The sequence below is a fragment of the Scyliorhinus torazame genome, chromosome 14, assembly GCF_047496885.1.
Source record: "Scyliorhinus torazame isolate Kashiwa2021f chromosome 14, sScyTor2.1, whole genome shotgun sequence".
NCBI lineage: Eukaryota > Metazoa > Chordata > Chondrichthyes > Carcharhiniformes > Scyliorhinidae > Scyliorhinus > Scyliorhinus torazame.
Window position 1 is genome coordinate 48,400,484 of NC_092720.1, and position 25,748 is coordinate 48,426,231.

The following is a 25,748-nucleotide window of genomic DNA, read 5'->3' on the forward strand; positions in this document are numbered from 1 at the left end:
GTGCACTCCTCCCCCACCTTCTCAGACATTCCCTCCATTCACAGGCATTGGAATGCAACTCCCCCTTCCCCCAACCACACAAGTGTCCCTCACCACCCGAGGGTTATACTAATCTGTGTGACCCTGGAGTGGTCTTGACAACTGTTTTTTTCTTATGAGAATCAGCAGTGATTCGTGCTGGCATGTCACACTGGCTGGGTGGGACGATATTTTGAGGGTGGGAGTGACAGCGTTAAGCCCATAAATGATATTTAAATATAATCTATGCTAATCAGGCTTGTGCCCTTCCTGGTTATTATGGAATTTGCGCCCACAGCTCGCGGGGCCACTAAATCGTAGCCTAATCTTTGACTTGGATCTCTTGTCACTCAGATCACCATTGAAGGCAGAGCCTTAAACTGTCTGATAACTAACTACCTCCAGGAGCTTCCTGTCTAAATTAATATTCCCTTCAATATTACACCTTTATCACTGGAGTTTGGATTGAATCTACAGGATTCTTCAGGGGGAGGAGAGCAACCAGAAGTCGTGGTGCACATAGGCATCAACGACATAGCTAAGAAGTGATCTAAAAAGGATCTAAAAAGTGATTTTAGGGAGTTAGGTTGGAAGCTAAAGAACAGGACGAGCAGAGTAGTAATCTCAGGATTGCTAACGGTGCCACATACAAGTGAGGCCTGGAACAGAAAGCGAGTGCAGCTGAACACGTGGCTGCAGGGCTGGTGCAGGAGGGAAGGCTTCAGATATGTAGCTCATTGGGATACCTTCTGGGAAAGGTGGGACCTGTACATGAAGGACGGGTTGCACCTAAACTACAGGGGCACCAATATCGTGGGTGGGAGGTTTGCTAAAGTTCTTCGGAAGTGTTTAAATTAGTTTGGCAGGTGGATGGGAACCAGAACTATGGATCAGAGGATAGGGTAGCTGTTGAACAGGCAGAAATAGTATGCAGCGAGTCTATGAGGAAGGATAGACAGTTGATGGGGCAAAATTGCACTCAGTGGAATGGGTCTGTTTAAATGCAAGGAGTGTCAGGAATAAGGGAGATGAACTTAGATCATGGATCAGTACTTGGAACTATGATGTCGTGGACATTACGCAGACATGGATTTCACAGAGGCAGGAATAGTTGTTAGATGTTCTGGGGTTTAGATGTTCAAGAAGAATAGGGAGGGGGGTAAAAGAGGTTGGGGAGTGGCACTGTTAATTAGGGAGTGCATCACAGCTGCAGAAAAGGAGGTAGTTGAGGAGGGTTTGTCCACTGAGTCAGCATGGGTGGAAATCAGAAACAAGAAAAGAGCAGTCACTTTATTGGGAGTTTTCTATAGACGCCCCAAATAGCAGCAGAGAGATGGAGGAACAGATTGGGAGGCAGATATTGAGGTACAGAAGTAACAGAGGTGTTGTCATGGGTGACTTCAACTTCTTGAATATTGACTGGAACCTCCTTCGTGCAAATGGTTTGGATGTAGCAGATTTTGTCAGGTATGTCTAGGAAGGATTCCGGACTCAATATGTAGATAGGCCGACATGGGGGAAGGCCATATTGGATTTGGTGCTTGACAACGAACCAGGCTAGGTGTCAGATGTCTCGGTGGGAGAGCATTTCGGCGACAGTGAGCACAACTTCTTGACCTTTACCGTAGTCATGGAGAGGGATAGGAACAGACAATATGGGAAGGTATTTAATTGGGGGAGGGGAAATTATACTGCTATTAGACAGGAGCTGAGGAGTATAAAGTGGGAACAGTTGTTCTCAGGGAAATGCACAACAGTAATATGGGGGTTGTTTAAGGAGCACTTGCTGCGAGTGCTGGATAGTTTTGTCCCACTGAGACAATGAAGGAATGGTAAGGTGAAGGAGCCTTGGATGACAAGAGAAGTAGAGCTTCTAGTTAAGAGGAAGAAGGAAGCTTACGTAAGGTTGAGGAAGCAAGGATCTGACACAGCTCTAGAGGGTTACAAGGTAGCCAGGAAGGAACTCACAAATGGACTTGGGAGAGCTAGAAGGGACCATAAAAAGCCCCAGCGGGACGAATTAGGGAAAACCCCAAGGCGTTCTACACTCATGTGAGAAATAAGAGGATGATCAGAGTGAGAGTAGGGCCGATCAGAGATAGTGGAGGGAACTTGTGCCTAGAGTCTGTGGAGATAGGGGAGGCCCTAAATGAATATTTTGCTTCAATATTCATTAGAGAGAGGGACCTTGTTGCTCATGAGAACAGCGTGAACCAGGTTAATAGACTCAAACAGGTCGATATTAAGAGGGAGGATGTGCGGAAATTTTGAAAAGCATCAGGATAGATAAGTGCCCTGGGCCAGACGGGACATACCCAAGGTTACTACGGGAAGCAAGGGAAGAAACTGCTGCGCCATTGGCGATGATCTTTGCGTCCTCACTCTCCACTGGAATAGTACTGGATGATTAGAGAGAGGTGAATGTTGTTCCCCTGTTCAAGGAAGGGAATAGGGAAATCCCTGAGAGTTACAGACCAGTCAGTCTTATGTCTGTGGTGAGCAAAATACTGGAAAGGATGCTGAGAGATAAGATTTATGATTATTTAGAAAAAAATAGTTTGATTAAAGATAGTCAGCATGGCTTTGTGAGGGGCAAGTTATGCCTCACAAGCCTCATTGGATTGTTTGAGGATGTAATGAGACACATTGATGAAGGTTGGGCAGTGGATGTGGTGCATATGGATTTCAGTCAGGCATTTGATAAGGTTCCCCATGGTAGGTTCATTCAGAAAGTCAGGGGCCATGGGATACAGGGAAATTTGGCTGTCTGGATTTAGAGTTGGCTGGCCGAAAGAAGACAGTGAGTGGAAATGGATGGAAAATATTCCACCTGGAGGTCGGTGACCAGTGGTGTCCTGCAGGGATTTGTTCTGGGACCACTGCTCTTTGTGGTTTTTATAAATGACTTGGATGAGGAAGTGGAAGGTTGGGTTAGTAAGTTTGCTGAAGACATGAAGGTTGGTGGAGTTAGTGGTAGTGGTTAGTTGTAGATAGTGTCGAGGGATAGTGTTGCAGGTTACAACAGGACATTGACAGGATGCAGAACTGGGCTGAGAAGTGGCAGATGGAATTCAACCTAGATAAATGTGAAGTGATTCACTTTGGAAGGTCGAATTTGAATGCTGAATACAGGGTTAAAGGCAAGATTATTGGAAGTGTGCAGGAACAGAGGGATCTTGGGGTCCACGTCCATAGATCCCTCAAAGTTGCCACCCAGGTTGATAGGGTTGTTAAGAAGGCCTATGGTGTGTTGGCTTTCATTAACAGGGAGATTGAGTTTAAGAGCCGCAAGGTTTTGCTGCAGCTTTATAAAACCCTGGGTAGGCCGCATTTGGAATATTATGTCCAGTTCTGGTCGTCTCATTACAGGAAGGATGTGGATGCTTTGGAGAGGGTGCAGAGGAGTTTTACCAGGATGCTGCCTGGACTGGAGGGTATGTCTTAAGAAGAAAGATTGAGGGAGTTAAGCTAGAAGGAAGAGAGGTGACATGATAGAGGTGTACAAGATGATGAGAGGCATGGATAGAGTGGATAGCCAGAGACTTTTCCCCAGGGTGGAAATGGTTGACATGAGGGAACATAATTTTAAGGTGATTGGAGGAAGGTATAGGGAAGATGTCAGAGGTAGGTTCTTTACACAGCGAGTGGTAGGTGCATGGAATGCACTGCCAGCAGAGGTGGTGGAGTCTGAGTCATTCGGGAGATTTAAGCGACTCTTGGACAAGCACATGGACAGCAGCAAATTGAAGGGGTGTAGGTTAGGTTGATCTTAGATTACGGTAAATGGTCGGCACAACATCGTGGGCCGAAGGGCCTGTACTGTGCTGTACTGTTCTATGTTCTAAAACCTCCTCAAAACATGCTTCACTCAACTTTTTATTATCCTTACTAATTTCTTCCCTCCCCGATTTTTAGACAAATGAAAAATCCTGGAATTTATTTTAACATCAGGCGTTATATTCAATGGAATCTATTGTTGTGATTTCCTCCAATTCTTTGTCACTCCAGACCCCGATTAGTTAGTTAGACTCCCCAGTGCCTACAGACACATGAAGAAGCTAATTTCTTTCACTGCAGTCTGCTTGGAGGAAGCTATTTGACTGCAACAGAATATCATCTCGGCAATACCACCACCAGGAAGTTCCCCTCCAAACTGTTCACCATCCCAAATTAGGCAGCATGTGATCACCTTCTCTTTGGTAATTATGGATGGGCAATAAACGCTGGCCTAGACAGCTTCACCCACATCTCTTGAATTAATAAGAAAATATACCCAAAAGAATAGGTCATTCCAGCATGTTGCCCCGTTCAATTTGATAATTGTTGATATACATCTCAACTCCATTTAACCATACTTACTCTATATCCTTTGTTAACCTTGCCTAACAAAAACCTATCTACTTCTGCCTTGACAATTGACCCCGTATTCATAGCCTTTTGCGCAAGAGTTCCAATTTTCTACTTTGCTTTGTGTGAAATGGTGGGTCTTGCTTTTGCTGCTAAATGGCTGAGTTTAATTTTGACTTGTGTCCTCTTGTTCTGGATGCCTCCATCAGATGAAATAGTTTCTCCAAAACAAATCCATTTATAATTTTTGAATACCTCAAATGGGCCACTCCTTAGCATTCTTATCTTATGGGAATAAAGCCATGTTCACACAACCGTTCTCACTTGGGCTTCATTCTGCTGAATCAGTAGTGTATCATCACCAAAACCAAATGTATTCTTCCTGAGGAGCTGCGCCCAAAGTACACACTACTACAGATGGTGTAGGACCAAGGGTCTGTCCAGGGCAGCATTACTTATTTCCTTTTATATCTAAGCCTCAATTCCTTTACCCTTTTCATTACTTTGTGCATTAGCTTTTAATAATTTCCTTGCAAGGGCACAAAGGTTCCCTCAAGTAATTAAAATAAATTACTGCAATTACTGGAATTCTGAAATAAAAATTGGATGATCCCATTGTGTGTGGGGTGGGGTGGGGGGTGGAGCAAATAAAATGCTTCATCCAGTATTTTATGATTTTATTTAAGGTTCCTCTAGGCTGTGTGGCTTATCCTGGAGGTTATCATGCAGACCATGCTCAGGTCATCCTATTTAAGATAGTATCAATGCATACAGTAGCTCAAAAAATTACAGGTTCTGTAAAATAACAGGCCATGCACAACAAGAGAAAAATTCAATGGGGCACAAATAAATATTCCAATTTCTTTCCTACTCCAAAGTCACTTGCTATTAATGAAAGTTCCAATTTGGCTTTCTTGGGTCCAAAGTGGATGCTGTCACATTTTCGCACATTACCTTGAGGTTCTTTCACATCAAATCCATAACCATTTATGTTGTTTCCCCATGTGAAGGAATTATCAAACCAAGCCTGCCAAATTGAGCAGGGACAAGGGGGAGCGTTGAAGTGCCAGTATGGTCTAGGTTCACTCAAATACCAATCAAAGCATTTTTGTCTTGGGTTTCTTGTAAATTGATTGTTTCTTTCCAAGCGGTAAGCCCAACGTCCCTTTTTGCCTATAAATAATATAAAGATTACAGTAATTCAACATAAAGTACAATGCTCAAAATAAAATGACATTCAATTCAACTAAGGTGATGGCAAAGACTTGGAATAGACATGGACTTCAGTCACCTGATAGTAAACGATTTAATGAGCCAGAATTTAGTAACAAAATAACAGTGCATTAAAGCAGCAAAGTGCGATTAATGTGTACAAAAGCTACATTTGTGTATGTGCACTCGATCCCCACTATGCCTGACAGCATATGTACAACTGTTCCTAATGCTGGTGACAGAATGGAACTTTTTTGCATCAGAGCTGCATCTACAGTGGGATTAATTCCACCACCACCGATTAAGGTGGTGGAATTCAAGACATTCAGCCAGTTCCAACTAATTTACCACAATAAGGAATCGGAACATAAAAATAAACAACATAAATAAGTTCATTGAAATGCTATTTTCACCTCACCTGTTGAGGGTTTGTGCAGGGAACCCTTCACAGTCCAGGTCGCGTAGTTGAATGATAGTTAGACTCTTAATTCCAAGGGGAATGTTTTGAATCTTACACAAGCTAATATATTTCATTTTAAGTATTAAATTGATTTTTAACCAAGAATAAATTACCATTAACTCTCCATATTCCTGAGTTCATTGGAAGTTAGGAATCCTAGTTACATAAATTTCCTGATTTTATTTCTTTAGCATTCACTGAATCATCAGGTGGGTATTTTACAGAGGAAACAGTTAATGAAGGATAAGACAATTTGCAATTGCCTCAGGACTGCACAGTTTGGTTAGTCCGTGTGAAGCCAACTTGTTTGTTATGACGCAGAAGCTGATAGGGTGAGATTTTCTGGCCCCACCCATTGCCGAATCTCATGTGGCGCTCCTGCCACGATGGAATCGGAAAGTCTCGGCCTCAGATTGACACTGCACATGTGCAGAAAGTCTTCCCCTAGTGTTGCAGCACAAATAAACACAGCCTGAAAATAATTTGCAATGAAATGATAGTAATTCTGTCCATGCTCCATGTTATCCCTTAAAGACACATAACAACATGAATGTCCTCAACTCCATTCCTTAATGCCCAGCCTGCCTTGGCTTTGTCCCTACAGCCAGTTTGAAGTGAGTTTGAAAAAAATCTATTTGACTGTTCGAAATCAAAGTGGTCTTTGGAGCAGATGCAAACCCAGTTAAAATTCTGAACGTTGTCATTATTATAAATAAATGCCATCACGCAGTTACCTAAGGGTCACAACTTGTGAAAGAACCAGATTAATTATTACAATTGAATGATCATTGCAAGTATTGTCACTAAATTGTATTAAATGCTGAAAGTCTTGAATATCAATTGGTTTTCCCAATTTACATTGCGCTATACAAGGGGACTCGGGTCGGTTAGCGGAGTTGGCTGGTGGCTGTTTTTTGAGGCGGAGCGACGCTAACAATGTAACTTCAATTCTTGTACCGGCTGAAGTTATTCATTAAGGTCCCGCCTTCTCAACCTTGCCCTTCATCTGAGGAGTGGTGACCCTCGGGTTAAATCATCACCAGTCAGCTCTCTCTCAAAAAGGGGAGCGCAAACTCAGGGATTTTGGCAATGTCATTTTCAAGGGGATATTTTCTGTGGAACGCAAGCCTTTTAAAACAGCAGGATTTTGTTATATTGCTATAAACATGACCAACCTGTTTTAAATCCTGGGTATTGATCTGGGTGGTAGATTTTATAAGGTGACACAAAAAATCTGGTGTGAGGGTCATTAAATGCTGGAAATGCATTTGAATCTTCGGATGAGCTTATTGATCCACTGCAAATTAAATAAAAGTGAAATAGTATCAATTTGTAACACAATGAATGAATCAAAATTCAACACTGGCACCTGAGCCAAGCAGAGAATGGACATTGCAACAATGAAAAAGTTCCAGATAAATAATTCATCATGATGAAAATTCAAATACCAAGAAACACAAGTTACAAATTTGAATAATGAGATTCCAGCTTCAGTTTTATTTTGTCCCAAGACTAATGCAGTTGTGGAATATATTCACAGGGAAGGGCATTCATCGGAATGTTTAAATAAATTCAAGAAAGACTAAGGATTAGAAAATCTCAGTGAAGTGGGTGGTGATGAGATCGATTAAAGATCATATCCACAGGCCTGTGATGTGTTAGGCTGACTGGTTTGATGTGGACTGCACTTGATGCAGGGAAGCTAGAAGCAGATGTCTAACACTGGAGAAAATCCAACACGGTTTTATTCAACGATAGAACTGATATACATGTTCAGCTGTGGGTCGACACTATACTGAACTGACTGGAGACCTTTTAGTAGCCTGAACAGACTTACTAGCTACCGCATGGTGTTTGTACTTGCGAGCTCGTGGACTCTGATTGTTTCAGTGGCTGGGTCCCGAGCGAATGGGAAACTGTAGCCACTTAAATTGGCCAACTCCCGATTCAAAATGGCGAACGGCAAAGGCTGATAGGAAAGGCAGCCACAGCAGCTGCAGGTTGGCTGTGTATTTACCTCTGGAAAAGCCAGACAATATCGATACCAGCGACCATCAGCATAACAAAGTAACAGCCATCTGCATACTGATGAGCAATCCCCGGGAACAATAAGCAACATTTTGGACACACAAAGCAAAACCCGACTCTTCGGCGCCAGCAGGAGCCTACACAAAGGAGGTGAACGAGCACCTCAAGACCGCCCATCGATCAGGGAACCGCTCCAGTATTGGAGAAAATCAAACTAAGCGATTGGGACAAAGTGCAATCACTTGGGACCAGGTACAGGGTCCGCCCCGAAAGGCGGGAAGCCCCTGGGGACTATAAGAGTTAAGCCCCAAGTTCAAATTGCTCTCTTCAGCAGCTCTCTTCACCCGCCCCTCACCTGCTCTTCAGCTCTTCTCTCTTCGTCCTGCCCGGGTCACCCAGCAACGAACCAACATTGACCGTGACCGGTGCAGTGACTCCAGTGATCATCGAAATCATAAGTCTTAACTCAACGCTTGCTACGAGATAGGCGCTCCTAGCTACCAATCCGCACCAACTTCGAATCCCGCAGACTCAGAACCCGAATGAAAGGCCATTTGTTTCCCTGACCTGGTGGGCCAGTTCAAAGTTAAGTATAGGCCTGCTAGTTGTAGAAGTAGCTTAGATGTAGAATTTGTGCATGAGTAGCGATTACTGTGTATAATAAATGTGCTTTGATTTGAATCTTACTAATCGGTGTATTGGGTTATTGATCATTACTCGGACTCGAACCTTGTGGCGGTATCACAAAGATACCTGGCGACTCGCGAGCAAAGGTAATAAAACAGACCAATTGAACCAAGGCAAAGTTAGCAACAAAACCTAGTGCCCCCTGGCTTTATAGATGTATGTGTCCTGTCTGGTGATTGGCTGCACTGTGCTGTGTGTTTACTAGTCATCCAATGTGTCAATCACTGCCTGTCTGCATCTCATTATATACATGAGTGGATATTATGACATCTCTTTTTTTTTAGATAAATAAATACTAAGGTGCGCATGCGTATATATATATTATATATACACATGCCTGACAATATACAAAAGGTGTCTAAATGAACGCATATACATAGGAAGGGTCGATAGTGCAGATACATGGCAAACAAAACAATATTTACAGAGGTTAAATCGATGAAGTCATAAAATGTACAAAAGTTTAGTCTACAGATTCAGTCTTTGTAGTAGGCGACGAATTCTTGTTGATCGGCGCAGAGGTGGATCAGGAGCCGCCTGCACGTGGATAGGCGGGATTGCTGCCATCGCGGTACTCGCATGGGCCGGCAGGATTGCTGGTAGATCGGTGGCCTCGTGGCTGGTTACGTCCAAAGGAAGCATCGTAGGTGGCGGGGCATTTCGGTCAGGTAGCAGGCATGGAACTCTTCGCAGTGCCCATCTGTTGCGCCGTAGCAGGGAGCCATCAGCCATGTGGCCAAGGAACGATCTTGGGGCCACTTGTTTGATCACAACAGCTGTGGCTGACCAGCCGCCCTCAGGCAACTGGACACGAACATGATCAGTTGGGGCCAGCTCGGGTAGATCTGCAGCATGAGCATCGTATGTGGCCTTCTGTTGGGCCCGTGACTGCTGCATTTTCTGTAAGACCGTGAGGTGGTCAAGGTCTAGAACATGGATGGCTGGAACTGTGGTCCACAGAGTGCGATTCATGAGCATCTGCGCTGGAGACAACCCAGTGGACAGTGGGGTTGCCCTGTATGCCAGCATCACCAGGTTGAAGTCGGAGCCTGAGTCTGCAGCTTTGCACAGCAACCGCTTTACAATATGGACCCCTTTCTCGGCCTTCCCGTTTGACTGCGGGTAGTGGGGACTAGAGGTTACGTGACAGTAGTTATAGGACTGTGCAAAATCAGACCATTCCTGGCTGTAAAAGCAAGGACCGTTGTCGCTCATTACCATGAGCGGAATCCCATGCCTGGCGAACGTTCTTTGCAGGCTTTGATTAGCACCTTCGATGTGGGGTCGGACAGTTTCACCACCTCTGGGTAACTGGAGAATTAGTCGACCAGGAGTACGTAGTCACGCCCCTTGGCGTGGAAAAGGTCTACACCTACTTTGGACCACGGAGTGGTTACGATCTCGTGCTGCTGCAACGTTTCTTTGGGTTGAGCTGGCTGAAACGTCTGACAGGTAGGGCAGTTGAGGACTGTGTCGGCAATATCCTGGCTGATGCCCGACCAATAGACCGCCTCCCGAGCTCTGCGTCGGCATTTTTCGACCCCAAGGTGACCCTCATGGAGTTGGCCCAGCACCATAGCCCGCATGCCCTGAGGAATTACGATCCTGTTGAGTTTCAGAAGGATTCCCTCCACCACCGTCAGGTCGTCTTTTACGTTATAGAACTGGGGACATTGTCCCTTCTGCCAGCTATTGGGAAGGTGCTGCATCACACGCTGCAGCAGAGGATCCTTGGCCGTCTCCTCACGAATTTGGACCACCCGTTCATCAGAGGCCAGAAGGTTGGTGGCGCACAACTGCACTTGCGCTTCTATGTGACAGATGAAGTCACTTTGTTCACATGGTGTCATGATGGACCTGGATAGAGTATCTGCAACGATCAGCTCTTTGCCTGGCCTATAGACAAGTTCGAAGACTGGAGACCTTTAAGTAGCCTGACCAGACTTACTAGCTACCGCATGGTGTTTGCACTTGCTAGCTCATGGACTCTGATTGTCTCAGTGGCTGGGCCCCGAGAGAGCGGGAAACCTAGTGCCCTCTGGCTTTATAGTGGTAGTGTCCTGCCTGGTGATTGGCTGCACTGTGTTGTGTGCTTACTGGTCATCCTGTGTGTCAATCACTGCCTGTCTGCATCTCATTATATACATGAGTGGATATTATGACAGCCTGCAGCAGAAGTTGCTTTGGGTGTTGCAAAGAAATATTGCATTCTACTATAATCAAATAAGAATAGTTAACCAGCCGCTTGGAAATCACTGTTTTGAAGTACATCACAGACTGCAAGTTGCAAATACCTAGAATATCCCATGAGAGCATAGTTTATATAGTCAGGCCTCAGGTAATATTTCCAGTTCATTCCACCATCTTTGAATTGAATTAAACAGAAGGAGAAGATGCCATCAGTTGTTAGAACTGCCTGGTAAGTGTTGGTCTGAAAAAGAAAACGTTACATTTGTCATTCTACTAACGTAGAATTAAGGTGGAAAGGTACATTTTAAATTTCAAAGAATAATCTGACTCAGTAGAAAAAAATTATTGTGCCAAACCTATCATAAGAAATAACATAAACTTATGAATGTTAATGAAAATAAATAAATGTTTATGCTAAAAGCAGCTGCATATGTATTAACTCGACACAATATACTCCAGCTGGAATTCTGTGGCTGATCACTGGCAACGGGATGCTCTGGCCCCGCTGGCAGTGACCCCCACCTGCAGGTTTCTCGGCTGAGTATGGTGGTTTCAATGGGAAATACCATTGACAGCTGCAGGAATAGAGAATCCCATCACCAGCGAACGGTGCGCTGCCTCCCGCCGCCAAGAAACACGTGACTGGGGACCAGAGAATCCAGTCCTCTGTATTTTTATATTCATTCACATTGAAATGCTGAAACATGGGTCAGAACTTTTAGGGAGTCGTAAAATTCTGGCCATGGTCTAGTTTGCTTTTAACTTTGGTACGCTTTATGTTGCACTTGTAAGAGCAATTAGAGTGTGTGACTTCTTAACATACATAGAAATAAGTAATGTAAGTAAGTGGTCAGAGTTTGGCTTAATGTTGTAGAAATTAATTTAGGTGTGTTTAAAATTCCACATGAATCATATCATAATGGTATTGGCCATATGCCATGATTTTAACCGGAAAGGGGTTTGACCTTTCCCTGACAAGCTGGCATGAAGAGTGGGGATGTGAAGGCCTTCAGTAAGGCAAATATGGACCCCACCAAAGATTTTAGCCTTCTTAATTTAACCTGATCAGCTCAGGAGGCTTCGGAGAATATGTCCAGGGTTGGGTATAGGATTTAGTAGGCACCAGACTTTCGGGCATTAATCGATAGGCAGATTTCTTTTAGGGTGCAAAGAGACAGCCAACAAGAATTTGGACACAGCAATGGGGAGGTAAGGGATACATACACCATCAGGATCTGCGTTTCGATATCCAGAGAATGGCAGGACATTTTCCCAGGTGATCTTGAGTGCCCATTTAGGGGTGAAGCTTGAAATGTCAAGTTCTGACCCATAGTAATCATTCACTTGTGTTTTAAGGTCATTCTGGAAACTCCGACTATGAGAATCAGTCCTGACTTGGAAATCAAACACCTGAAAAAAAAATGCTGTTGTTAGTTCACCTTTACTTTGCCTCCCGAGAGAAAATTTATTATGTAACTAATAACGTAAAACTGCTCACTATATGAAATTTATAATTAACAACACGTATATGGTGTAGCAAATGTGAGTCAGTCAATGCAGTAACTGTAACAACATTAAATGCTGGAAATACTCTGCAAGACTGACACATTTGTGGAGAGGGAAACAAAGTTATTATTCACGTTGATGACCTTTCACCAGAATTAATCATTCATAGTGTTTTGTTCTTACAGTAACTACATAACTATTCTTGAATCCATTACAGGCAACTCCATTTTTTTAGCTGATTGTTGTCATGTGAGGGTCCCTTTAAGAAAAGGGTGTTTTATCAAATGGCTGCAGTGATGTCATTGTGTGCGTGGAGCTGGTTGTGATTCTGTCTTTTACTTTCGTTTTGAGCTGGAAGCTGCTTGGTGGCTGTGGGTTTTTGTTTGGTTTCGTTTTTCAGTTGGGAGCTGCATTCAAACCAAGAAGGTGTATTTTGGTCTCTCTCTCTGCATGCTAAAGAATGTCTCCAGACCACGTAATAACTTCAAAGTAATACCTGTTTCTGTAAGGAATGCAAAACTACTGTTTTGTAGGGAGAAAAGGATGTTTGACTTATGGATGTTGTTAGGAAAGTTACTAAGGATTACTTATAGAGTACTGTATCTTTGGGGGGATATTTGCATTGGTAGTTGACAAGATGTTTATATGGACTTCAGTAAGGACTTTGACAAGGTCCCTCATGGCAGACTGGTACAAAAGGTGAAGTCACACATGATCAGAGGTGAGCTGGCAAGATGGATACTGTTGCTCTCTTTGGTTGTTTCTAAATATGGCGGTCAATATGGTCGCCTTCCTTAATTCTAATTACGTTTGCTTTAGAGTCACCAGGTTTCTCTTGATACCGCCACAAGGTTCAAACCCGAAAACTAATCAAAGAGTCGGTACACCAGTTAGTTAGTTCAAAGTCAATACTATTTATTTACATACACAGTAATATCTACTCATGCATGAAATACTACAGACTAAACTATCACTACTGCTAAAGCCTATACTTAACTTCGGGCGCCCACTCAGTCAGAGGAACAATGGCCGTTGTTCGGTTCTGAGGCTGCTGGGGTCGAAGTGGTAGAGGGGAACAACTAAGGTCGTCCGTCTGGTACTGAGCCTTGACCTTGGACTTACCTGCTTCTAGTGTAGCTGGTGGAAGGGTCTCTCCGCTGTGAGAGCCGATTCCAAGAGAGCGATTCTCTCTTGGGGCCTTCTTCTTATACCCGAAGGGGGCTTCGCGTGCTTTTGGGCGGGCCTTGAACTTGGCCCCAATCAATTGGGCCATTTCTTGATCATTTGCATTGATCCTGACCAATAAAGGGGTGGGTGTCCTGATGGCTGGGCGTGTCCTAGGTGGCCGTTGGCCTGCTTTGTTTTCTGCTCTCGGTTTGGGGAACTGGCGCCGCGAGGTCTGAGGCCAGATCGGTTACTTAAGTATCTTCCTTTGTTCCCGGAGATGGGCCATCCATATGCTAATGGGCCTACATTTTCAGTCTCGTCTGGGAGCTGTTTCTCCAATATGCAGACAGGCTCTATGCCTGCTTGCTTTCTTAACATTGTCCATTTTTCCCTGCAATCTTTGCAAATGTCCATTTTGTATTCTGGAAGTGGCCATCCCAGATGGCTACAATACAGAACTGGCTAGCTCATAGAAGGCAGAGAGTAGCAATGGAAGGGTGCTTTTCTGATTGGAGGGCTATGATTCGTGGTGTTCCACAGGGATCAGTGCTGGGACCTTTGCTGTTATTAGTATATATAAATGATTTGGAGGAAATGTAACTAGTCTGATTAGTAAGTCAGACGACACAAAGGTTAGTGGAATTGCGGATAGCGATGAGGACTGTCAGAGGGTACAGCAGGATTCAGATTGTTTGGAGACTTGGGCGGAGAGGTGGCAGATGGGGTTTAATCCGGACAAATGTGAGGTAATGCATTTTGGAAGGTCTAATGCAGGTAGGGAAAATACAGTGAATGGTAGAACCCTCAAGAGTATTGAAAGTCAGAGAGATCTAGGTATACAGGTCCACAGGTCAATGAAAGGGGCAACACAGGTGGAGAAGGTAGTCAAGAATGCATACGGCATGCTTGCCTTTATTGGCCGGGGCATTGAGTATAAGAATTGGCAAGTCATGTTGCAGCTGTACAGAACCTTAGTTAGGCCACACTTGGGAGTATCATGTTCAATTCTAGTCGCCACACTACCAGAAGGATGTGGAGACTTTAGAGAGGGTGCAGAAGAGATTTACCAGGATTTTGCCTGGTATAGAGGGCATTAGCTATGAGGAGCGGTTGAATAAACTCAGTTTGTTCTCACTGGAACGACGGAGGTTGAGGGGTGACCTGATAGAGGTCTACAAAATTATGAGGGGCATAGACAGATTGGATAGTCAGGCTTTTTCCCAGGGTAGAGGGGTCAATTACTAGGGGGCATAGAAGGTGCGAGGGGTAGTGCGAGGGGTAAGGTTTAGAGGAGATGTACGAGGCAAGTTTTTTTACACAGAGGGTAGTGGGTGCCTGGAACTCGCTGCTGGAGGTGGTGGTGGAATCAGGGACGATAGTGACATTTAAGGGGCATCTTGACAAATGCATGAATAGGATGGGAATAGCGGGATACGGACCCCGGAAAAGTAGAAGATTTTAGTTTAGACGGGCAGCATGGTTGGCATCAGTCCTGACTCCAGTTCTGTATTAGAAGTGCACCATTTTGTGGAAACGCAAATACGCCAAACTGCCCCCCTATTGACACTGCCTGGGCACGGCACTCACCCTCTGCGGGCTCTGCTTAACTGTGTGTCTCCAGCGGGTTAGGTTCACCAGCTGCATGTCATGGGGGTACCTGTCAGAATTCCCATCGGTGTGCCCTTAGGTCAATGTAAGTGGACAATGTAATGTGGAAAACAATCAGACCTAAACGCCTGATATTTAAATTAACGCAAATGGAGATCCCAACTTTTAACATTGGGATTCCCAATACATCACATTGGCGCAGCTGGTGGTGCGGACAATTGATCTGATTTCCTGCCGGCATAAAAGCTCCGCGCAATCTTCTGGCCACGTCGCACCTGACCGGGAGCGTGACATGGGCGGTAGATGCTGGGGAGGCCTCCCACAGGATTCACGGCAGCCACAATGCACCGCGGGATCTATCCATGACCCACGATAGGCGGGAACAGGCCGCACGCACTTAAGTTGGGGGGGTCTCCCAGGTCAGCAGAGGGCCCTGGGCCGTCATGGATAGGGCAGGCTGGCACCCTGGCCCACCCCTGCAATGTGGAGAACTGTGCCTGCCTCTGCACGGAGAGCCACCTGCAGGGCAGCAGCTCTATATACCTCCAAGGGGACGGAGCCAGAGGCGGAGCCCACAAGGGCACCAACATGATACAATGCGGTGTAATACAATACAATGGTCCATAGGTGGAGCCCACAAGGGCAACAACATTGTACAATGCAATACAGTGGTGAATGGCTACCATAATACATTCACCACATAACCGTGAGCAATGTCATCCCCCACACACATGGGCAATACCCCACTATAGGGTCCCTGAGGGCCCCCCTCTTCAGGCACCCACATTCCCTTATAGGTGCCTCCCCCGTCCAGGACCCCAACCCTTCACACCCCCAACACTTCACTCCCAGCTGCCCCAACATATCTGCGCTGCACCCCCTACCCCACACTTCATACCCCTGTTTAGCACAGGGCTAAATCGCTGGCTTTAAAAGCAGAGCAAGGCAAGCCAGCAGCACGGTTCAATTCCTGTACCAGCCTCCCCGAACAGGTGCCGGAATGTGGTGACTAGGGGCTTTTCACAGTAACTTCATTTGAAGCCTACTTGTGACAATAAGCAATTTTCATTCATTTCATTTCATTTCATTTCTAGCTGATTAAAGCCACTGTTCACTTCAACTGTCCGTCCCGTGTGAATTGATGGTCGCATCAATTTAATCAGCTACAACATCGGGATGGAAGCAGCCCTCAAACCTGACCGACTGGGTACTCGACCCACAGCCCGCTGAAGCCAAAGGGATTTTTTTCACACTGGCTCCGCTGTTTTGAGGCCTACCCCGCCGTCTCCTCCTCACCGTCCGTCAGAAGCTGAGCCTCCTCCATGTCTGGGTGAGCCATCGAATCTCCGTGCAAATCGAGGAAGCGACAACATGCGCAGATGCGGTCGCGATCCTGAAGCGGCAATACGGGAGGCCGGTGAACGAAGTGTTCGCGCAGCATCTCCTCACCACTCATCGCCAACGCCCCGGGGAAATTGCTGGAGGAGTACCTACGCGACCTGAAAGTACTCGCGCGAAGCTGCAACTACAAGGCTGTCACGGCCTCACAACACATGGAACTCGCCATCCAGGACGCCTAAGTGGCTGGAGTCTGGTCCAACTACGCCAGACAGCGCCTGCTCGAGAAGGGCGCCCTCGACTCTCGACTTAGAAGAGACGGTAAAACTAGCCACCTCACTAGAAGTAACGTTTCAGAGCCTCAATGCTTTCCCTTCCGACCACGCGACCCCCTCGTGAACAACCGACCAGAGAGTACCCCAGGCCTGTGCCGCGCGGCTGCCGCGCAACCCGGGGGGGGGGCTACCCTGCTATTTCTGCGGCCAGCACCAGCACCCCAGGCAGCGTTGCCTGGCTCGGAACGCGACCTGTAGCGACTGCGGCAAGAAAGTTTGCCTGGCCAGGCACAAGTCCTCCAAATCACAGGCCCGACTCTCAGACTCACAGGCCCGCAGACCCCACAGCGTGGCTGCGTGCCTGCCGGCTCCGCTCCCTTCGGACGCGTCATCCACCTCGTGTTGTCCATGGGGGCGGCCATCTTCGACTCTACACAACATGTGCGACTCATGGGGGCCGCCATCTTGGCTGCCATCTTAATCGCCGCCCGACACATGTGACCGAAGGGGGGCGTCATCTTGGCCGCCATCTTCAACGCCGCAGACACGTGTGACCGATGGGGTCAGCCATCTTGGTGTTGCCTCCTGCAGCTTTCAGGCAGTGTCCAGGCATCAAGGACTGATTGGGATGTTAGGCTGTAACTCCCACATGCTACACACCTACCCACAGGGACCCACTTGAGAGGTGTTCGGTGCGGACTTAACTCCGATTACCCATTCCCTGTTAGCAATTGCTTTCAGCTGAGCAGCCTGAGGCATTCACGGTCAGTGGGAGATATGGGTAGGCGGTGGGGCAAACGGGCTGGGGTTGCCATGTATCTCACCACGCCACGGTGGAATCCTGATTTTGCCAATGGGAGCAGGCTAGTTAGATCTCAAACAGATTGGTGCCCGCCACGGTTCTCAATTTTGGCCTCTCCTGTGGTTCGTTGCGCTCTTGCTTAAGTGTAACACGGCCATTAAATCGCGCCTTAAGTGTGGGCTATACCAGGGAGAAACTCCCCAGGGCACCCCAAAAATGACTAAGTGAGGTTAGATAACGGTGGGGAACCCATGGACAGAGCCGGTAGGAAACTCCCAGCATAACCCGCCATAAATATACTTCAAAACTTTTTGTTAGATCGCATCCACTGTTTTGGGTCTCCAATTTGATTTTCCCCTCCATTCTTACCGCCCCCCCCCCCCAAAAGGGAGTAGAAATAGCTCCCACACACACATTTCTGTTAAAATTTGGCCTTGAAAGAACATTTGAATTAAATTTCAAGTTGGAACAGGTTATAAATCAAATGTTTGACTTTTCATTAATTTTAACACTGGTAAAGTTTTGCAAGCATGCATCTCCAATTTGAAAGATAGTTTCAACTTATGGCTTTTTTTATTCATATATTCTCGGATGGTTATAAAATAATATCTGTGTTAAAGGTGAAGTATGATTCTCTGTACCTGGTAGTAAATGCGGCCTGTTCCTCTTGTCAAGTCTGCATCATCCCAGAAAACAGCAATCATTGGTGGTAGGAAATAATATCTGCGCCTGAATGCCCAGAATGGACTTGAGTATACAGACTGAAAATACTCATTTTGTCTTTGAAATATAATCAGTCCATTATCTGAAAACTAATTGAAGAAAGTTTATTGTACAATCATGTTGTTTTAATTTCAACAGAGAGAAAATCTTTCCTATGTGCTTTTGATTAATTTGGATATGATTCCTGTAGAATTTCCAGCAATGCTATTGCCTGGAATAATGACAGATAAAAGTTAAATTGCTACAGGAGCAATTTCAACCTCAATGGTGGCCAATTAAAATCCTTCAAGTTGCTACTTAGATAAGAACACCATCTGGCTAGTGTTCCTTTGTAACATTTGCTTTTTGAGGTCATAGGTTCTTGCTTTGTGGCCGCGGCAGGAAGTGGCTGCAAAGTTCCGACTAGCAATAATTCACATGAGACATTTTATGGCAAAAAGAGGCCCTAAAAGACTGAGGGCGCGATCCAATGGAAAAGTTTCTAGCTGTCATTTGTGGCAGGATTTTCTGGGAGCTTCCCGCTTGCTCCACCAGTGAGTTCCCCATCGTTATCTACCCAACACATCAGTCACTTTTTGTGGCCCTGGGAAGTTCAGGCCACACTTAGAATTTTGTTCATAACTGGGGTGCTGAACTCAAGAGATTGGGCTGCCGGTTGAAAAGGGTGTCCCACCTCTAAGAGAGCTTCTGGATCTCCCACACACCCACCCATGGGCAATGTCACCCCCCCCCCCCCCCCACACATGTGCAATGCCCCCCCTCTCCCACCAAAGTGAGGATGCCCTGCTATGGGTCCCTGGAGGCTCCCTCTTCAGCTCCACCTCCTACAGGCACCCCTCTTCCAGGACCTCCACCCCAGCCTCAAAGACCTGCCAGCATTCACCACCCTCCATACCCCCACTCCAGCCTCCTTTATTGGGCATGGTTCACCTTGGGCCCTGACCCAGGGGGCCAAAGCCAAGATGGCCATGTTCTAGGAAGAGGGCCACCATGTCCTATCCCTGACCGCCCATCCAATGGCTTGGAAGATCCCCCCCCCCCCCCCCCCGGCCGGGTGCTGTTCTACCTGGTCCACGTTTGTGCGGACCAGTCCTGATCAGCACCTGGCTGGGGACTCCCAGGGGATGCCGTTAGATGCCAGGAGGCTGATAGATCCTGAATGAGAAGACCTTAGCAGGTTTAAGGCCGACGTTTTAAGAGATACGGGAGCTAGTCAATTTTTAATGGTAAGAGATGAGGAGTTATGTAGTCTAGGAAGAATATTGCCAGAAAAGGTGGTAATATGTGGAATTCAGGGTGAACGGAGCAGTGTTCCATTATATAAGGTAAGGTTGGAAAGTGAAGAGTGGTGAAGTTGTAGTAGGAGTAATAGAGAAACTATCTTGTCCAGGAATACAGTTTATCTTGGGTAATGATATAGCTGGATCGCAGGTGGGAGTGATGCCTACTGTGGTTGATAGGCCAGTGGAAAATCAGACAACTGAAGTGTTGAAGGACGAATATCCTGGGATTTTTCCGGATTGTGCAGTGACAAGGTCGCAAAGTCACAGTTAAGACAAGAGGAGAAATCAAAGAGTGAAGATGATGTTGAAGTGCAATTGTCAGAAATGATTTTTGATCAGCTGGTTGAAAAAGAACAAGAACAGATGGAGGATGAGCCGGATATTTTTAGTTCAGGAAAATTGGCGGAGTTACAACTGAAAGATATAGAAATAAAATGGATGTATCAGAAAGCACACACGGAAGAGGAATCTGCGTGTCTACCAGAGTGTTATTACCGTAAAAGTGATGTCTTGATGAGAAAATGGAGATCTTTACATATGCGGGCGGATGAAAAGTGGGCAGATGTTCATCAAGTAGTATTGCCGGTATGGAATAGAAAGGAGGTGTTGCGAGTTGCACATGAGGTACCAGTGGGAGGTCATTTGGGAATAAGGAAAACTCAAGCGAAAATCCAGAAACATTTTTATTGTCGTGGACTATATAATGCTGTAGTTAAATTTTGTCAATCATGTCACACATGTCAAGTGATAGGGAAACCTCAAGCAGTGATAAAACCAGCGCCCTTAATACCCAGTCCAGCATTTGAGGAACCTTTCACAAGGGTCCTAATTGATGGCGTAGGACCACTTCCTAAAACAAAAAGTGGGAATCAATATCTTTTGACGATAATGGATGTGTCTACTAGGTTTCCAGAGGCCATTCCAGTACGTAATATTACAGCTAAAAAGATTGTGGAGGAGTTACTTAAATTCTTTACTGGATATGGACTACCCACAGAAATACAATCGGATCAAGGATCAAATTTTACCTCAAAGTTATTCAAAGAAGTTATGGATAGCTTAGGAATAAAACAATTTAAATCAACTGCGTACCATTCAGAATCACAGGGAGCGTTAGAAAGGTGACATCAGACATTAAAGACAATGTTGAGGGCTTATTGTCATGATTATCCAGAGGATTGGGATAAAAGAATTCCATTCGTACTGTTTGCAATTAGGGATGCACCTAATGAGTCTACCAAATTTAGTCCTTTTGAACAAATTTTTGGTCATGAGGTAAGAGGACCACTTAAACTGATTAAGGAAAAATTGGTGAGTGAGAAATCGGAACTTACATTATTGGATTACGTGTCAAATTTTAGGGAACGATTAAATAGAGCAGGTGAATTGGCTAGACAACATTTGAAAGTTGCACAAAATGTGATGAAACGGGTCACGAACAAGAAATCCAAAGTTTGTAGTTTTGCCAGTGGAGATAAAGTTTTAGTGTTGTTACCAGTGGTAGGTGAATCTTTAAAAGCTAGGTTTTGTGGACCTTATCAGATTGAAAGGAAATTAAGTGAGGTGAATTATGTGGTAAAAACACCAGATAGAACAAAGACTCACCGAGTGTGTCATGTGAATATGCTCAAAAGGTACTTTAAAAGGGAAGGAGAGAAAAAGGAGGTTTTATTGATTCTAATTCAAAGTGACAGACCAAATCCAGATGACTGTGAATTCGACATACCTCAAATTAAATTTGAAAACGAGGATGTTCTTAAAAATTGGGATAAATTGTTGAGTTACCTTCCAGAGGAAAAACGGACTGACCTGAAAGAGTTACTGCTATCACATGGGGATATTTGTGGAGATAAATTTGGAAGTACTAAAATGGTGATACATGATGTAGATGTGGGAAATGCTGTTCCAATCAAACAACATCCATACAGACTTAACCCTTTAAAATTGGCACAGGTTAACAAAGAGATTGAGAGTATGCTTAAAAATGGCATAATTGAAGTGGGTTACAGCCAAGGGAGCTCACCCATAGTGATGGTACCTAAACCAGACGGTAACCAACGGTTGTGTGTGGACTATAGAAAGGTTAATGCAGTTACAAGAACGAACTCTTATCCTACCCCACATTTGGACTCTTATCCTATTCCACGTTTGGAGGATTGCGTTGAGAAAGTGGGGCAATCAGCTTTTATTTCTAAACTGGATTTACTTAAAGGTTACTGGCAGGTACCTTTATCCAAAAGGGTGAAGGAGATTTCAGCTTTTGTGACTCCAGATCGTATATACCAATTCAAAGTTATGCCATTTGGCGTGGAAAATGCCCCAGCCACATTTCAACGGTTAACTAACAAAGTTGTTTCAGGATTATCCAATTGTACATCGACGATCTGGTAATTTTCAGCCAGACATGGACAGACCATTTGGAACATCTGATGGAGTTATTCGATCGACTTCAGGAGGCGGGTTTAGTGGTAAACCTAGCCAAAAGTGAATTTCGAAAAGCCCAAGTCACTTTTCTTGGCCATACAATCGGACAGGGTTGAATGGTCACACGGGATGTGAAACCAACAGTTATTGAGGAGTTTTCAAGATAAAGGGAAATAATGTGATTTCTTGGCATGAGTTGATTTGATCGAACATTTGTGCAAAGGTTTTATTGCATGATTGCTCCACTGATGGGCTTGCTGAAGAAACGTCGAAGATTTCAGTGGACAGCTGACTTTCAACAGGCATTTGACTGCCTAAAAGCTGTAATAACCAATGCTCCTGTGTTGGAGAATTACAAGGGACTCTGCAATCAAATTGAACTAAAGTATCTGACTTTAAAGAGAAATGTCGAGGCATAGAGAAATGGATGGATCGTGCAGAGACCATCTTGTTCAAAGAGACTGTCAATTGAGAAGGATTTCAGTTGGAGGAAGAAGAACAAAATTGGCCTATATTATTGTACCTGTTTGCGTGTGTTGTTTTTTTTTCAACAAAAAAGTATATTTACTGTGTGGATTTCTTAAAGGATAGTGAAAAGGTGAAAAATGAAACCATCTTGAAGTTGATGGTTTATTTATTTTTCTTGGGGGGAGGTGTCATGTGAGAGTACCTTTAAGAAATGGGTGTTTATGAATGGGTGTGTATATAAATATCTGTAGTGAGTGTACCTTTAAGAAATGGTGTTTATTACTGCAGTGATGTCAGAGAGTGGGTGGAACTGGGCTTTCTGTCAGCTTTTTACTTTCATTTTTGAGCAGGCTGCAGGGTGTGTTTTTAGTTTAGTTTTCAGTGTTGGAGCTGAAGCCAGACCAAGCAAGTGTACTGCTGTTCTCTCTGCCATCAAAAGACTATCTCTTGATCATTTGGTGAACTCAGAATTATAAATGTTTTCAGTAGTGACTTTAATCTGATCTGCTTCTGATAAAGGTTTTGTTTTTAAGTCGTATGGATGTTAAAAAGGAAAGCTTAAAGGATTGCTTCGTGTTGTAGTCTTTGGGGGTTGTATTTGAATTGATGGTTGCTAAGATGTTCACTGTATATTTCAAAAAAGGTAACTTGAGTTCATAGAATACACACTGTTTTGCTTTAAAAAAATACTTTTCCATTTCTGCTGTACCACACCTGTAGAGTTTGCCATGTGCTCCCCATACCACAATCTATTGAAGGTTGTGGGTCAGGTGAACTCCATGATACACTTTGGGGTTCTCTAAACCCTGTCCCATAACAGATCATACTCAGTAATAATTGGCCAAAGGAAAGTGGATATATACTCGAAAAGGAGAGATCTGCAGGACTGTTGGAAAGAGCAGGAAAGTGGGTATTATTGGACAACTATTTCAGAGCTGGACACAAACACAGCATGTTGATTAGCTGCCTCATGTGCTTTATAGTTTTATGACAGCTTACACACTGACTGTCAGAAGTCTAAGACCAATGTATCTTTGGTGAATATCCACAAGCATACATTCCAAAATACTATTTAGACAGTGCTTAGGAGTGGGAGCCCTGTCGATTTTTCTGCTCTGCAGCCCAGACTGCTCTTGGCCCTATCATTATCCTCTGTCCTGATTGTGAACCAAACCTATGTCTTTTGTTGTCCGTGTGGCTCAATTCCACCTGAATCACTGCACACAATAAATGAATCATTGTGAACTCCTGCTACCCAACATTTTAAATATGAAACATTGCTGAAGTTGTGTATCAAATACATTATAAAAATGGTTTAAAAAGTGGTTTACCGACTGTGGTATAAATAAGCACCTTGGAAATGTTTTATGCTACTACGGTAAAATTAACTGTTTCAAAATAAAACTCTTAAACCTACATATAATCTGTAGTAAAATGCATCATCAAAAGGAAAGCCAGTTGGGATGCTGATGACTGGGGAGATGATATCATTTGCTCTTGCTTGGAGTTGTACATCACTAACTTCTGTTCCATAGTTAAATAGTCGCTTCTCTACGAAGGAAAAAGCACAATTATGTCTTGTAATATCAAATGCAATCATATAATTGTTACAAAATCATATTGAAGAGTAAACGCTAATTTTGCATTCATTCATTTTCAATTGTTGACAGCATTAATGGCTAAGTCGGGAAAAGAAGAACAAGCGGTTAGCAATGCTGCTTCATAGCATCAGGGATCTGGGTTCAAACCCAGCCTCGAGTGGCTGTCTGTGTGGAGTTTGCAATTTCTCCCAGTGACTGCATGGGTTTCCTCCGGGTGCTTTGGATTCCTCCCACAGTCCAAAGATGTGCAGGTTAGGTAGAGTGGCCATGATAAAGTTGCCCCTTAGTGTTCAGGGAATGCACAGGTCAGGTGGATTTGGGGAGGTGGGGGGGGGTCACAAAAATAAAAGTTCAGTTTTATTTTGATACTAATTTCCAGGTAATTTATTCCAGAAATCTAAATCTTTGGGCAGGTTTATTTGACTTCTGATCTTCGTTTTTTAAAAAGATGTAACTTCCTTTTGTATTTGAATACTTTGCTGGTTAGTAGAATATGGAATGTAACTTTGGGGAAACCAACAATGGATCCAAACTCCACAAGGTTAGATTCTTAACAGAGAGGTAAGCAGAGAGGACAAGAGGTACTTTTGTTTTAGGCTGTTTGCTGCAGGGTGTGTTTTAGTTTCGTTTTCAGTGTTGGAGCTGAAGCCAGACCAAGCAGGTGGACTGCTCTTCTCTCTGCCATCAAAAGACTATCTCTTGATCATTTGGTGAATTCAGAAGTATAAATGTTTTCAGTCGTGACTTTAACCTGATGTGCTTCTGTTAAAGGTTTTGTTTTTACGTCGTATGGATGTTAAAAGGAAAGCTTAAAGGATTAGTTAAGTGTTGTAGTCTTTGGGGGATATATTTGAATTAATGGTTGCTAAGATGTTCACTGTATGTTTTAAAAAGGTTAACTTAAGTTCATAGAATAAACATTGTTCTGCTTTAAAAAGTACTTTTCCATTTCTGTTGTACCACACCTGTAGAGTGGGCCTTGTGCTCCCCATACCACAATCTATTAAATGTTGTGGGTCAGGTGAATTCCATGATACACTTTGGTGTTCTCTAAGCACTGGCCCATAACAACATTTAGAATAGAATATAAATGCAAAGAAATTATATTGGGTTATCGTCTGTTTCAATGGTGACTTTCAGGCTGCTAAGGTAGTCAGAAAATATATCATATGCCCTTGTGGCTACAAGAGCTTTTCAATCAAGAGCAGCATGGCATTTATACAACGATATGCTTGCTTCTGGTACCAGTCCCAGCACCATGCTTGGTCTTTCTTGAAAAGATGCCACAAGGGTTCGGTGACCTGTGCAAAATTAGATAAATATTTTGTCAAATGGTTCACCATACCCAGGAATCTCTGGAGACCTAGAATCAAGGAGGGGGTTGGGAACTTGCTGGGAGGTTTTATTTTCCCGTAAGTCAGCTGTAATGCTTTTGTTGCTGACGCTATATCCTAAGAACCAAAGTCTTGGCGAATCCGCATTTCTCATTCAGTGCTTCCTGCAAGCACTCTCGGACTTCTGAGAGTCTTTTGTCGTATTATTACGCTGCTGTGTTATTGACCAAAACATCATCCATATGGCAGATGATACTCTCTAGGCCTTGCAGAATGG

General features: G+C 44.4%; 1 protein-coding gene across 2 annotated transcripts in view; it reads right to left on the bottom strand.

Moving 5' to 3' along the window:
* LOC140389708 (uncharacterized) overlaps window positions 1–25,748 on the bottom strand; it is a 287,989-nt gene that overhangs the window by 188,381 nt on the left and 73,860 nt on the right. For both annotated transcript variants that reach the window (XM_072474126.1, XM_072474125.1), the window contains 6 exons: window positions 23,954–24,087; window positions 18,280–18,450; window positions 12,167–12,352; window positions 11,047–11,183; window positions 7,213–7,334; window positions 5,320–5,538 (listed from right to left, as the gene is read on the bottom strand). In XM_072474126.1, coding sequence (XP_072330227.1) covers window positions 5,320–5,538; window positions 7,213–7,334; window positions 11,047–11,183; window positions 12,167–12,352; window positions 18,280–18,450; window positions 23,954–24,087 — 969 coding nt within the window. The remainder of the gene's footprint in view (window positions 1–5,319; window positions 5,539–7,212; window positions 7,335–11,046; window positions 11,184–12,166; window positions 12,353–18,279; window positions 18,451–23,953; window positions 24,088–25,748) is intronic.